This window comes from Eleutherodactylus coqui, chromosome 11 (assembly GCF_035609145.1).
Source record: "Eleutherodactylus coqui strain aEleCoq1 chromosome 11, aEleCoq1.hap1, whole genome shotgun sequence".
Taxonomy (NCBI): Eukaryota; Metazoa; Chordata; class Amphibia; order Anura; family Eleutherodactylidae; genus Eleutherodactylus; species Eleutherodactylus coqui.
Window position 1 is genome coordinate 130407588 of NC_089847.1, and position 14595 is coordinate 130422182.

At 41.4% G+C, this 14595-nt stretch overlaps 1 protein-coding gene across 1 annotated transcript in view; it reads right to left on the minus strand.

Annotated features, from left to right (window-relative positions):
* The window catches only part of LOC136581790 (vomeronasal type-2 receptor 26-like), a 57082-nt gene extending 47444 nt beyond the window's left edge, over positions 1 to 9638 (minus strand). Inside the window, exons 1-3 of the mRNA XM_066582411.1 lie at positions 9587 to 9638; positions 9178 to 9389; positions 5698 to 5914 (exon numbers count right to left, since the gene is read on the minus strand). Of these exons, the coding sequence (XP_066438508.1) occupies positions 5698 to 5914; positions 9178 to 9389; positions 9587 to 9638 (481 nt within the window). The remainder of the gene's footprint in view (positions 1 to 5697; positions 5915 to 9177; positions 9390 to 9586) is intronic.
* Positions 9639 to 14595: the final 4957 nt, after the last annotated feature.

The window sequence follows — 14595 nt, forward strand, 5'->3', positions numbered from 1 at the left end:
CATGGAATAGCCTTCATTTCTAAGAACAAGAATAGACTGTCGAGTTTCAGATGAAAGTTCTCTTTTTCTGGCCATTTTGAGCGTTTAATTGACCCCACAAATGTGATGCTCCAGAAACTCAATCTGCTCACAGGAAGGTCAGTTTTGTAGCTTCTGTAACGAGCTAGACTGTTTTCAGATGTGTGAACATGATTGCACAAGGGTTTTCTAATCATCAATTAGCCTTCTGAGCCAATGAGCAAACACATTGTACCATTAGAACACTGGAGTGATAGTTGCTGGAAATGGGCCTCTATACACCTTTGTAGATATTGCACAAAAAACCAGACATTTGCAGCTAGAATAGTCATTTACCACATTAGCAATGTATAGAGTGCATTTGTTTAACTCCTTCCCGCTCCTGGACATACCTGGTACGTCATGGCAGCCTGGTACTTCCCGCAACATGACGTACCTGGTACGTCCTGGAGATAGCACGGGATCACATAAGATCCCGCGCTATCCCGCAGCGGGAGCCGGCTGTCAGTCACAGCTGGCGTCCCGCTCCAACAGCGGGGGGACATCGGAGATGCGCCCGCCGCTGTTAACCCCTTCCCTGCCGCGATCTAAGTAGATCGCGGCAGGGAAAGAGTTCACAGAGGGATCGCGATCCCTGTGTGTCTCCGGCCGGAACTCGCGATGTTATCGCGAGAGCCCGGCCTGTCACCATGGCAACAGGACGCCAGACACTGGCGTCCTGTATTGCCTGTGCCTATAATCGCTGTACAAGCGATAAGGCATGGCAGAGCAGTAGCTTTGCCATGCCTTATGACAGCGATCATAGGCACAGTGATGTAAGTCCCTCAGAGGGACTCAAATAGTATAAAAAAAAGAAAAGAAAAGTGTAAAAAAAAGAAAAATGTAAAAAAAAAAAATGTAAAGAACCCCTTTTTTATGCTTTTTCTAATATTAGCATAAAAAAGGGAAAAAAAACTAAAACCCCACATATTGGATATTGACGCGTCCGTAACGACGTGTACAAAAAGTTGAACACGCTTTTTATTTTGTACGACAAAAAGCGTTAAAAAAAAACGCTAAAAAACAGAGGCAAAATGCTAATTTTTAGCATTTTGCCTCACAAAAAATGCAATAAAAGTGATCAAAAAAGCCGTACATTTCCCAAAATAGTACCAATAAAAACTACAGCTCGTCTCGCAAAAAATAAGCCCTTAAAGAGCTCCGTACATAGAAAAATAAAAAAGTTACATGACTTTGAATGCAGCTATAGAGAAAAAAAAAAGATTTCCAAAAAAAGGGGGTTTTATTGCAAAAAAGTGTAAAAACCTAAAAAAAATATAACAATTTTGGTATCGTTGTTACCATACCGACCCGCAGAAAAAATTTAGTGTGTCATTTATGCTGCATGATTAACGCTGTAAAAAAAAAAAAAAAAATCTATGGCAGAATTGATGCGTTTTCTCTCCCTGTTATCATTAAAAAAAAAATAAAAAAATTTTACGATATTGTCTATATACCCAAAAGTGGCACCGATAAAAACTACAGATCGCCACGCAAAAAACAAGCCCTTATACGGCCGCGTCCACGGAAAAATAAAAAAGTTATGGCTTTTGAAAAATGGAGATGGAAAAATACCAAAAAATCGCTTGGTCCTCAACGCCAAAATAGGCCGTGTCATTAAGGGGTTAAAGTTAGGACTAGTTTAAAATTATCTTCATTGAAAAGTACAGTGCTTTTCCTTCAAAAATAAGGACATTTCAATGTGACCCCAAACTTTTGAACGGTAGTGTATATATATGTATGCCTCTTTGGATCTATTTCACTATGCTTGAGGAACAATCCTGAGAGGTTCGAAAGCTTGCAATAACATCATGTATCTTTGTTAGCCATTAAAAGGTATCATGTCTACAAGATTGCTTGGTTTCTCTTGCTGGGAAATCCCTGGATCAACATTTGAGATCATCAACCACACTGGTCACCTAATGTCTATATCCTGTATTATCATAGTATTCTAGAAAGACATCTAGTCCCCTCTTAAATTCCTTTATGGATTTTGCCATCACCACGTCCTCAGGCAGGGAGTTCCACAGTCTCACTGCTCTTACAGTAAAGAACCCCCTACTGTGCTGGTGATGAAGCCTGCTTTCTTCTAGATGTAGAGAATGCCCTCTTGTTACCGTCACAGTCCTGGGTATAAACAGATCATGGGAGAGATCCTTGTATTGTCCCCCAATGTATTTATACATAGTTATTTGATCGCCCCTTAGCCGTCTATTTTCCAGGGTAAATAATTCCAACTTTGAAAGCTTCTCTGGGTATTCTAGTCCTCTCATTCCATTTATTAATTTAATCGCCCTTCTTTGAACCACCTCAAGTGCTGAAACATCTTTTCTTTGCAGCGGTGTCCAGAACTGTGCACAGTATTCCATGTGGGGCCTGACAAGTGTCCTATATAGTGGAAAAATAATGTTCTTGTCTCCCACCCCTATACCTCTTTTAATGTACCCCAAGACTTTATTTGCTTTTGCAGCAGCTAAAGTAACATGGATCAACTGAGCCACGGACTGGTCCAAATCCTGATGCGACACTTGAGGTACTGTCACGTCTGTCTCCTGAGATCTGTGTTTCTATAGGTGCTCTGGAGTTCTCCTGCTCAGGTGTTGGTGATATTGCTGGCTGGGTGTGTGTCAGGCAGTCAGTGAATCGCTCCAGATCAGTACACATAAAGCTGTTTTCCCAGGTGTGGGTGTGGTCAGCTTTCTCTGTTCTCATTCTGTCTCTGTTTGTCGTGAGAGCAGGTACTATGTGTGGTGGCTGCAAGAAAAGTTTGTGTTTTATGCTGGTTTGGTTGTGTCGCTGGACTCTTGGTTAGTGTAGTGATTAGCGGTATAGCCAGGAGCCATGAAATAGCCCGCTAGCTTCCATATTTTGATCAAAATGTCAACTAATACTTGGCGTTGTTATCCAGAGGTACCATACAGGTCTATATGGAGTGCCTACACATAGGCTGAGATTCATTGCGCTGCTATATAAGACTGCACCACTGACTTTGTGGCATGCATGAGGCCTTCTGATGAGTCAATGTATACGATAGACATGACTAAACTTTCTTTTGTGTTGTAGATCAGTTAGGAAGCAACAGATGAATCTATTAACAGATATCATTTCCCAGCTTTTTTGCAAACTATTGATGCAGTTAGCCAGAATAGGGGTGAAAATATGGGCAGATGGTGTTTAGCCCCACAGTGACAGATACAGTGTAAGTCAATTCTCCAAACAGCTACACTACAGTGAAAAATGTGGGTGAAGGGCTGGTCTCTGCTCCTTGTTATGATGGTAAAGTGTAGTGTGTACCATGCAAAGAAGAGTACAGAGAGTCAGGATGAGAGTAACAGTGTAACTTAGTTGTTATTGATCCAGAACTACGGTGGTTCAACATCCAATTTATGAAGGCACAAAACTTTGTAATCTAGTTTCAGACATCCTGAGGATGGTTGTTTAAGCAAGTGCTACCCATTTCTGCTCCATACTACTGATGTAGGGTTCTCACTACAGCTCTGGTTTGTGTGGCCCAGCTATGGCTTCATAAGTCTGATGTGACTTTTCACACCACGGCCCTGGAATATGCAGCTTCCCCAATACACCACTGCTACAGGGACTAGATCCAAGATTGCCTATGAGCTTCTGTTCCGTTAAACCAGATTACTAATTCATATGACACTCTGCTCTCTTCTTCTAAATTTTCTAGGTTACAAGAACTTTTAGAGCTTTTGCTTCTCATACTAGCTTCTTGCTGATTGGCTGCTATGAAAGAAGCTGCATCACTGGTCTGTTCTATCCCTCTGTGTATACTATTACTCTATCAAACCATCATCTTCGAGTCTAGACATAAAATAAAATATCTTTGGAAAGACATAAAATTATTTTTTGCTTCAATTTTTTTACATCCTTAACTTTTTTAGTTTTTTGTCAACATAGTTGTTTGAGAGCTCATTTTAAGTGGGATGTCCTATAGTTTCTTTTTAGACCATTTTTGAGTACACTTGACTTTTTCATCGCTTTTTACTAGATTTTTTTCTTGCAGACAGGTTGAACAAAAAAAGCTCAATTCTGACATGCATTTTTTTCCAGACAACATTCACCTTTTTTTTATTTAAAAAAAACTTTTTTCAAACTAATTTTTTATATATTTTTTTATAGAGTACAATGCAATACCATGACTCAAAACTGACAGCAGTATTTACAGGGTTAGCAGGGATGATCAGCATTCACACTTACAGTGGTTGTTGCCTGGGGGTCAGCTGTCAGAAACAGCCAACACTACCATGTATGGAGCGAGATCAGCTCCCTATCCCCCTCTATACAAATTCTAAACCACCAGAATGTAACAATACTGTTAGTGCAACTATGCTTTTTGGGTATAATATGGGTGCTAAATTAGGTGTGGTCGCTACGAGCTCGGATAATCAACACATGCAACATAGCAGGTGTGTTTCAAGAGTGACTCTACTCTTTTATTATCAGGCATGGGTTTTATAGCAGAATGCAAATGGCTTTATGCCAGGGGGTAGCAGACATGAACATTAGAAACTGCTGCATCATTCTTAGATAACTGATCATCTTTCAGACATAAAGTGATCACAAGCTGTTGCATCATATTTCTAGGCTAGGTCCGCTGTTATAAAAAGCTGACCAGTGTTTTCCTGGAATCCTGCTTATGATGATGCTTCTATCCAAGGACATTGATAGTTGTTTGGTAAACATCCCTCCTATTATTCTCCCAGACACAGGTTATTTTCTAGGATCAACATTTCCTGGTGGATTTTCCTTTTCTTGTAAGAGAGTAAGAGAGGTGACAATCAAAGTAGCGTTCTGGTCAGACCACGCCCCGTGGTACTCAAATTATATCTTCTATTTTTGGTAGCTGGAGGAACCATACATTTCTAGTGAAAATTCTGAGATTTCAGGAAAGGGTTCGTACTGCAATAGAAGAATATTTTCACTTTAATGATTCACCAGAAATGCGTTGATTCACACTGTAAAATGCACACAAGCTTGTAATTAGAGTGGTAATGATACAGCAGGGTTTTATTTATAAAACCCAAATGATGTCAGAACATTGCACTTATGAAAAACTACATGCGTGTAGGAACAATGGGGTTGAGAGTTTCAAAGAGGTTTTGAGGACTTGGTTGGACCACTTTAGCTTGGAAAGTTTTGTACCAAAAACATAATTTTTAGCAATAGCAACTTTTAATCCAAGCCTTTGGAGAACACCATCTTTTGTTTATTCTTGGTCAGTATGCTGTATTGGTAAAAGGTAGATGATTGAAAAAGGAGATACACACGTTGGAATTATTGCGGATCCTACAATCCTCTTTTTTCCCCTTTCATTATCAAGTTTCCCCCCCTTCTACCCCTCTCATCACCTTCCCCTCTGCCCAGGTTTTTCTCTTTTATATAAGTACTGTTGTAGATGAGTCTTATAAACTAGCAGGTCTAAGAGGGAGAGGGTATAGAGCTACTTATGCACTGATCATGTTTTATGCTGATACGATTGAATATTTTGACTTCTTTGGTGCATGTTGTGAAACTTATAACAATAAAAATAATTGAACAATAAACACTAACGAATTCCTAAAATGACAGGACATTTAGGGGAGGCAATAAGATGGAGGCTAATTATAATTATTATCTCACGGTGACCAGGTTCTATAATGATTTCAAGTTCAATAGTTTCATGAGTCGCCAGCCCAGAAGACAATGGTAAACTGTCCACAGTTTCCATATCAAATGGGGTGGATTTGGTGCTACTTGGGATGTTGTTGTCAAGGGCATATCTCAAGTGTATGAAATTCCCTCCTGCTCCAGAATCCAACCTGGCAGTACATTGTAACTTGTGACATCCAGCATCGATCTATATGGCGAAGACAAAATGAAATGGTGAGGAAAGCATCTTTATCTTCTCTTGTATTAAAGAGGATATGGCCTGAGACCCCCAATCCGTCAGTTCAGAAACCTTGGAATTGTTCCCCATCTTGGCATTGGTGAAAGCAATGGTTCTCAGGGACCGATTAGGACAATAATGAGCAAAATGTCCTGGGTTCCTGCAATAAAAACAGAAACCCTCTGCCTGACACTTCTCCTACTCTGCTGTGGATAGAGGTCCATCAATAACATCAACCTGCATAGGTTCAGGTATAGGTTCTAGTCTCAATGTGCAAATGGAGCCAGAGGGATTGAACCCCCACTGCTTCTCCTTCCTTTGCTAAGTGAGTCTTTGATCGATACTGATAGAAATGGAATGAAGTCCTCCAAATTGTCTGGAGTTTAACTAGATCCAATAATCGACATCGACACTGGCTTTTCTGAGCGACTAGGTTCCATTTGGCATCGGTTACCCAGCGCCTAAACTCTCCAGTATATTCGGCACCTGAGCTTCGCCCTTGTCACATGGTAGGTAACTTTCTCTATACGCTGGTGTAGCAGTTAGAGTCATCGAAGCCTGAACCAAAGCAGTAATGAATAATACATTGATTCAGGAATCCCCTATACAGATGATGAACCCCACTGAATTTCGCAGGCAATGGCATACGGACATCAGAAGCTGAACTGTGCTGATCAGAAGGTGCCTCTGTAGGTTGTCTATATTGTTGTGTTGTTCCTGGACCAATCTCTGTAAATCATCCACCTTCTTCTAGTAGGTAGCGCAAATGTATCTAAGTTTATCAACTTGTTTACTCAGAATGGTCACAACGGACTCCATTTTTTGGCGAGATTATTTTGTTAGGAAGAGGGTCTGGATTGGAGTCTGGAAGAGAAGCTGGAGCAAGGAACCAAGACAATGCTCAGCAGGGAAGCTGTCCACGGGAGGAATAGCTCACAGGGAAGAGTCCTTGCCTGGGACACAGGAACTTGAAGGTTCCAGTCTTGACATATATACTGACAAGAGTACAGGATAAAAAGCAGACAGTAAACCTATACTGGGTGACTGAGATAAACAAGAAGGCAGCAAACAAACATATACAGATATATAGTACAGGATAAGAGAAAACAATAAAGTCAGACACAGGAGACCTATGCTGGGTGACAGAGACAAACTCATACCAACACTGAGGCAAAGAGGAGGGTCACCAGCTCAGCTAAATAAGAGGCTAATAGCCATTTACCCTGCAGCTGGGCTGAGTGTGCTAAGGAGGGCTAATAGTCATTTACCCTGCAGCTGGGCTGAGTTTACTAAGGAGGAGTTAAGATAAGGAAGAGCAGAGCAATGCCCAAAATAGCAAGAGGGCAGCAGACATACCAACAGTATATACTGAGAAGACTCTAACTGATCCCTTTGTGCATTTACTGAAAGATTGTAAAGTACGTAAGGAAGTGCTTCAACCTCCAGTCTGAGAGTAGGTTTGCATAAAAAGAGGCCTTACCTTTAAGGGTGAAAGGTAAGGAGAGTTTTAGGGGTGGCACATTCCCCAGAGGGACATCGGTGCATACAGTCTGAGGAGAATGTAATGCTCCTCTACATGTATATGTTGAAGAATTTATAAAGAAGTACACCTAAATCAGGTAAAATCAATTAATAAGAGTCACAAGTGACTTAGCCGTTAACCAAAAACTCAGACAAGAGATCTGAATCAAGTTAATGGTAATGGTGTTCTGGAAGTCCAGGCACCCGACACCGTAATTTTATTGAGAGGAAAGAAAAGGAGTAACTATCATATAGACATGGGAAGGATTATACAAATGTCACATATGCAAGATATAAGATTATATACATTTTTGCCTAAAAAATGTTTTTTTCAGGCTTAAGATATCATATTTTGCGTAAACACGTTGGAATTTGCAGATGTCGTGTAAACAGCGCAGTTAAAGGATAACCCCTACACACTCAGCAATTCTTGCAACATCCTGATACCATTTCTAAAATAATTTTGCCCGTAATTGTGTCTCCACAGTTTGGGAAAGTACAAGATTTCTCAAGTCCGTAAATGGTTCATGACCAGGCCATCGTGTTCTTTCTGAATGCCTTAAAGGGATCATCAGAATGAACCAAGATCTATGAACCAAACTAAATTTCTCTCACAACTCCCTCCTTAATTATCTCTGAAATGGCTTTCAAGGATCCTACCCTATCTAGAGAACTTAAAATAAAGCAGACCTGCTATCTTTGCTATGCTCACTAGCCCTGCCTGTCAAGACCTGCCCCGAGGAAACTCAGGAGATCTTCCTCCTACTCCTCTGTCTCATCCCCCGACTGGTTCAGGTCTCTACTATCCCTATGTCTGTTGCTTTGAACAATTAGCGTATAAGGGGTTATATAATTTCAAAATATTTCATCCAAAAGGGAAAGTATATACGTGAATAAAAGAGTCCAATAATAGTCCATTATAGTAAATTGTCCATGGTATATATGTTGTAGTCCATTTGGGTTTGTGAATCTTTCAGATAGCATGGAATCCTTTTTAGAATACACTCTCATATCTGCAATACATGCAGTTGTCGAATTTCTGCAGCGTATGTTTTCTACATAAGGTACAAGGTGCTTTATTAGTTGTCGGAATAGTCATAAGGTGCGTCTCAGTATTGTATGCATCCAAAAGTTTCTTAAGGGATTGTCCTGAAAAAACATCTACTATTAGTGCTCATGATTTTTTTTAGATACCATAATAATAATCTTAATGATGATGGCAATCACCAGAATCAACAGTACTCCTTGTATGAACATATTTACAACTCCTGAAATCATGCCACCCAAACCTTTAAATCAATTTACCGGGTTTAAATAGGATAACCACTCCGGCCACATAGTCTCGTCGTCAGATATAGCTTTGCGGCACAACTCCTTCACTTTTCTAGCTTGCTCTAGATCATGAGTAATCTGCAGTGTTCCTGATGGATTTATGTAGTGATAACAGGATGGTCCTACTATTTGGCATAGCCCTCCTTGTGAAGTGGTAGATAGTCTAAAACTACTGTATGTTGATTAGTAACTAAAATTAATTGCTTTGTATATTCATTTTGAACACCGAGTATATCAAATAAGGTATCAGTGATGTTATCAAAGGCATCTCCCAAGGCTTCTATCATATGAGTGTTCCTCAATGAGTTAAACATCATACCTATTGGTCCTCCCAGAACTGCTCCAGTCTTCCAGGCCCAGTGTGTGTGTGCAAAGCGTACCTTCTGATCTGATGTATCATATTTGTATAACATATGTGATGGAACATCTTGGTAGAGAAATTCATCATTTGTCCAAACCCAGGTGGCTGGTTCCAACTTTTCTAAGGTGCATGTTCCTCCAGCTCCGTGTGGAATCCACCTGTAGGCTTTATTGCCACATACTGCATAGACGCCTTCTGGCAACTTAATCTGTGCTCCATGGATGAAAGCATCTGCAATATAGGCTAATAAAATGGTATCAGGAAATAAACACCAAGAGGAAGTCTTATCTTCAGTAAGTGCGGCATAGTAAGCTTTAGGGCTACACTTTGGTTTTGGCTGCTCATCTTCTGCATTCTCCTGTACTACAGGCTGAGTGTAATCTGTAGTATGCCGAGTTCCACAAATTTCTCCTCACCCCTTATAATACCCTTGCAGTTCTTTACACTGTCCAGGGTCACCAACTGGGAACTTCTCGGCATAATTCCAAGAGGAATTATGTAATTCCCGGAGAAGAACAGGAGGGTTCCTCTGTACCACACTAGCTCCTGAAATAATTCTGGATTGCACAATTTTATAATTTTACCTGATAGGGAGCAAGTTCGTAAATGCTGAAGCTCTACACCTGACACTGACACCGCAGGCCACCCCCTCTCTAAGGAGAAGTCAAGAGAAATCTCTTGCCCCGGGGTACTGCTTCGTCCAAGATAAGAAGGCCGCTGCTCTCCGTTCAGTAGTAAGTGTAAAGGACTAGCATCTCGCTGGGGCCTCCAAACTGTAGAGTAATCAAGATCATGAGTAATCTGCAGTGTTCCTGATGGATTTATGTAGTGATAACAGGATGGTCCTACTATTTGGCATAGCCCTCCTTGTGAAGTGGTGAGATAGTAACTAAAATTAATTGCTTTGTATATTCATTTTGAACACTGAGTATATCAAATAAGGTATCAGTGATGTTATCAAAGGCATCTCCCAAGGCTTCCAACATATGAGTGTTCCTCAATGAGTTAAACATCATACCTATTGGTCCTCCCAGAACTGCTCCAGCCTTCCAGGCCCAGTGTGTGTGTGCAAAGCGTACCTTCTGATCTGATGTATCACGTTTGTATAACATATGTGAGGAAACATGTTGGTAGGGAAATTCATCATTTGTCCAAACCCAGGTGGCTGGTTCCAACTTTGCTAAGGTGCATGTTCCTCCAGCTCCGTGTGGAATCCACCTGTAGGCTTTATTGCCACATACTGCATAGACGCCTTCTGGCAACTTAATCTGTGCTCCATGGATGAAAGCATCTGCAATAAGAGCTAATAAAACGGTATACGGAAATAAACACCAAGAGGAAGTCTTATCTTCCGTAAGTGTGGCATAAGAAGCTTTAGGGCTGCACTTTGGTTTTGGCTGCTCATCTTCTGCATTCCCCTGTACTATAGGCTGTATGTAATCTGTAGTATGCCGAGGTCCACGTATTTCTCCTCCCTCCTTATAATACCCTTGCAGTTCTTTACACTGTCCGGGGTCACCAACTGGGAACTTCTTGGCATAATTCCAAGAGGAATTATGTAATTCCCGGAGATGAACAGGAGGGTTCCTCTGTACCACACTAGCTCCTGAAATAATTCTGGATTGCACAATTTTATAATATTACCTGATAGGGAGCAAGTTCATAAAAGCTGAAGCTCTACACCTGATACTGACACCGCAGGCGACCCCCTCTCTAAGGAGAAGTCAAGAGAAATCTCTTGCCCCTGGGTACTGCTTTGTCCAAGAGAAGAAGGCCGCTGCTCTCCGTTCAGTAGTAAGTGTAAAGGACTAGCATCTCGCTGGGGCCTCCAAACTGTAGAGTAATCAAGATCATGAGTAATCTGCAGTATTCCTGATGGATTTATGTAGTGATAACAGGATGGTCCTACTATTTGGCATAGCCCTCCTTGAGAAGTGGTAGATAGTCTAAAACTACTGTATGTTGATTAGTAACTAAAATTAATTGCTTTGTATATTCATTTTGAACACCGAGTATATCAAATAAGGTATCAGTGATGTTATCAAAGGCATCTCCCAAGGCTTCTATCATATGAGTGTTCCTCAATGAGTTAAACATCATACCTATTGGTCCTCCCAGAACTGCTCCAGTCTTCCAGGCCCAGTGTGTGTGTGCAAAGCGTACCTTCTGATCTGATGTATCATATTTGTATAACATATGTGATGGAACATGTTGGTAGAGAAATTCATCATTTGTCCAAACCCAGGAGGCTGGTTCCAACTTTTCTAAGGTGCATGTTCCTCCAGCTCCGTGTGGAATCCACCTGTAGGCTTTATTGCCACATACTGCATAGACGCCTTCTGGCAACTTAATCTGTGCTCCATGGATGAAAGCATCTGCAATATAGGCTAATAAAATGGTATCAGGAAATAAACACCAAGAGGAAGTCTTATCTTCAGTAAGTGCGGCATAGTAAGCTTTAGGGCTACACTTTGGTTTTGGCTGCTCATCTTCTGCATTCTCCTGTACTACAGGCTGAGTGTAATCTGTAGTATGCCGAGTTCCACAAATTTCTCCTCACCCCTTATAATACCCTTGCAGTTCTTTACACTGTCCAGGGTCACCAACTGGGAACTTCTCGGCATAATTCCAAGAGGAATTATGTAATTCCCGGAGAAGAACAGGAGGGTTCCTCTGTACCACACTAGCTCCTGAAATAATTCTGGATTGCACAATTTTATAATTTTACCTGATAGGGAGCAAGTTCGTAAATGCTGAAGCTCTACACCTGACACTGACACCGCAGGCCACCCCCTCTCTAAGGAGAAGTCAAGAGAAATCTCTTGCCCCGGGGTACTGCTTCATCCAAGATAAGAAGGCCGCTGCTCTTTGTTCAGTAGTAAGTGTAAAGGACTAGCATCTCGCTGGGGCCTCCAAACTGTAGAGTAATCTAGATCATGAGTAATCTGCAGTGTTCCTGATAGATTTATGTAGTGATAACAGGATGGTCCTACTATTTGGCATAGCCCTCCTTGTGAAGTGGTGAGATAGTAACTAAAATTAATTGCTTTGTATATTCATTTTGAACACCGAGTATATCAAATAAGGTATCAGTGATGTTATCAAAGGCATCTCCCAAGGCTTCCAACATATGAGTGTTCCTCAATGAGTTAAACATCATACCTATTGGTCCTCCCAGAACTGCTCCAGCCTTCCAGGCCCAGTGTGTGTGTGCAAAGCGTACCTTCTGATCTGATGTATCACGTTTGTATAACATATGTGAGGAAACATGTTGGTAGGGAAATTCATCATTTGTCCAAACCCAGGTGGCTGGTTCCAACTTTGCTAAGGTGCATGTTCCTCCAGCTCCGTGTGGAATCCACCTGTAGGCTTTATTGCCACATACTGCATAGACGCCTTCTGGCAACTTAATCTGTGCTCCATGGATGAAAGCATCTGCAATAAGAGCTAATAAAACGGTATACGGAAATAAACACCAAGAGGAAGTCTTATCTTCCGTAAGTGTGGCATAAGAAGCTTTAGGGCTGCACTTTGGTTTTGGCTGCTCATCTTCTGCATTCCCCTGTACTATAGGCTGTATGTAATCTGTAGTATGCCGAGGTCCACGTATTTCTCCTCCCTCCTTATAATACCCTTGCAGTTCTTTACACTGTCCGGGGTCACCAACTGGGAACTTCTTGGCATAATTCCAAGAGGAATTATGTAATTCCCGGAGATGAACAGGAGGGTTCCTCTGTACCACACTAGCTCCTGAAATAATTCTGGATTGCACAATTTTATAATATTACCTGATAGGGAGCAAGTTCATAAAAGCTGAAGCTCTACACCTGATACTGACACCGCAGGCGACCCCCTCTCTAAGGAGAAGTCAAGAGAAATCTCTTGCCCCTGGGTACTGCTTTGTCCAAGACAAGAAGGCCGCTGCTCTCCGTTCAGTAGTAAGTGTAAAGGACTAGCATCTCGCTGGGGCCTCCAAACTGTAGAGTAATCAAGATCATGAGTAATCTGCAGTATTCCTGATGGATTTATGTAGTGATAACAGGATGGTCCTACTATTTGGCATAGCCCTCCTTGTGAAGTGGTAGATAGTCTAAAACTACTGTATGTTGATTAGTAACTAAAATTAATTGCTTTGTATATTCATTTTGAACACCGAGTATATCAAATAAGGTATCAGTGATGTTATCAAAGGCATCTCCCAAGGCTTCTATCATATGAGTGTTCCTCAATGAGTTAAACATCATACCTATTGGTCCTCCCAGAACTGCTCCAGCCTTCCAGGCCCAGTGTGTGTGTGCAAAGCATACCTTCTGATCTGATGTATCAAGTTTGTATAACATATGTGAGGAAACATGTTGGTAGGGAAATTCATCATTTGTCCAAACCCAGATGGCTGGTTCCAACTTTTCTAAGGTGCATGTTCCTCCAGCTCCGTGTGGAATCCACCTGTAGGCTTTATTGCCACATACTGCATAGACGCCTCCTGGCAACTTAATCTGTGCTCCATGGATGAAAGCATCTGCAATATAGGCTAATAAAATGGTATCAGGAAATAAACACCAAGAGGAAGTCTTATCTTCAGTAAGTGCGGCATAGTAAGCTTTAGGGCTACACTTTGGTTTTGGCTGCTCATCTTCTTCATTCTCCTGTACTACAGGCTGAGTGTAATCTGTAGTATGCCGAGTTCCACAAATTTCTCCTCACCCCTTATAATACCCTTGCAGTTCTTTACACTGTCCAGGGTCACCAACTGGGAACTTCTCGGCATAATTCCAAGAGGAATTATGTAATTCCCGGAGAAGAACAGGAGGGTTCCTCTGTACCACACTAGCTCCTGAAATAATTCTGGATTGCACAATTTTATAATTTTACCTGATAGGGAGCAAGTTCGTAAATGCTGAAGCTCTACACCTGACACTGACACCGCAGGCCACCCCCTCTCTAAGGAGAAGTCAAGAGAAATCTCTTGCCCCGGGGTACTGCTTCGTCCAAGATAAGAAGGCCGCTGCTCTCCGTTCAGTAGTAAGTGTAAAGGACTAGCATCTCGCTGGGGCCTCCAAACTGTAGAGTAATCAAGATCATGAGTAATCTGCAGTGTTCCTGATGGATTTATGTAGTGATAACAGGATGGTCCTACTATTTGGCATAGCCCTCCTTGTGAAGTGGTGAGATAGTAACTAAAATTAATTGCTTTGTATATTCATTTTGAACACTGAGTATATCAAATAAGGTATCAGTGATGTTATCAAAGGCATCTCCCAAGGCTTCCAACATATGAGTGTTCCTCAATGAGTTAAACATCATACCTATTGGTCCTCCCAGAACTGCTCCAGCCTTCCAGGCCCAGTGTGTGTGTGCAAAGCGTACCTTCTGATCTGATGTATCACGTTTGTATAACATATGTGAGGAAACATGTTGGTAGGGAAATTCATCATTT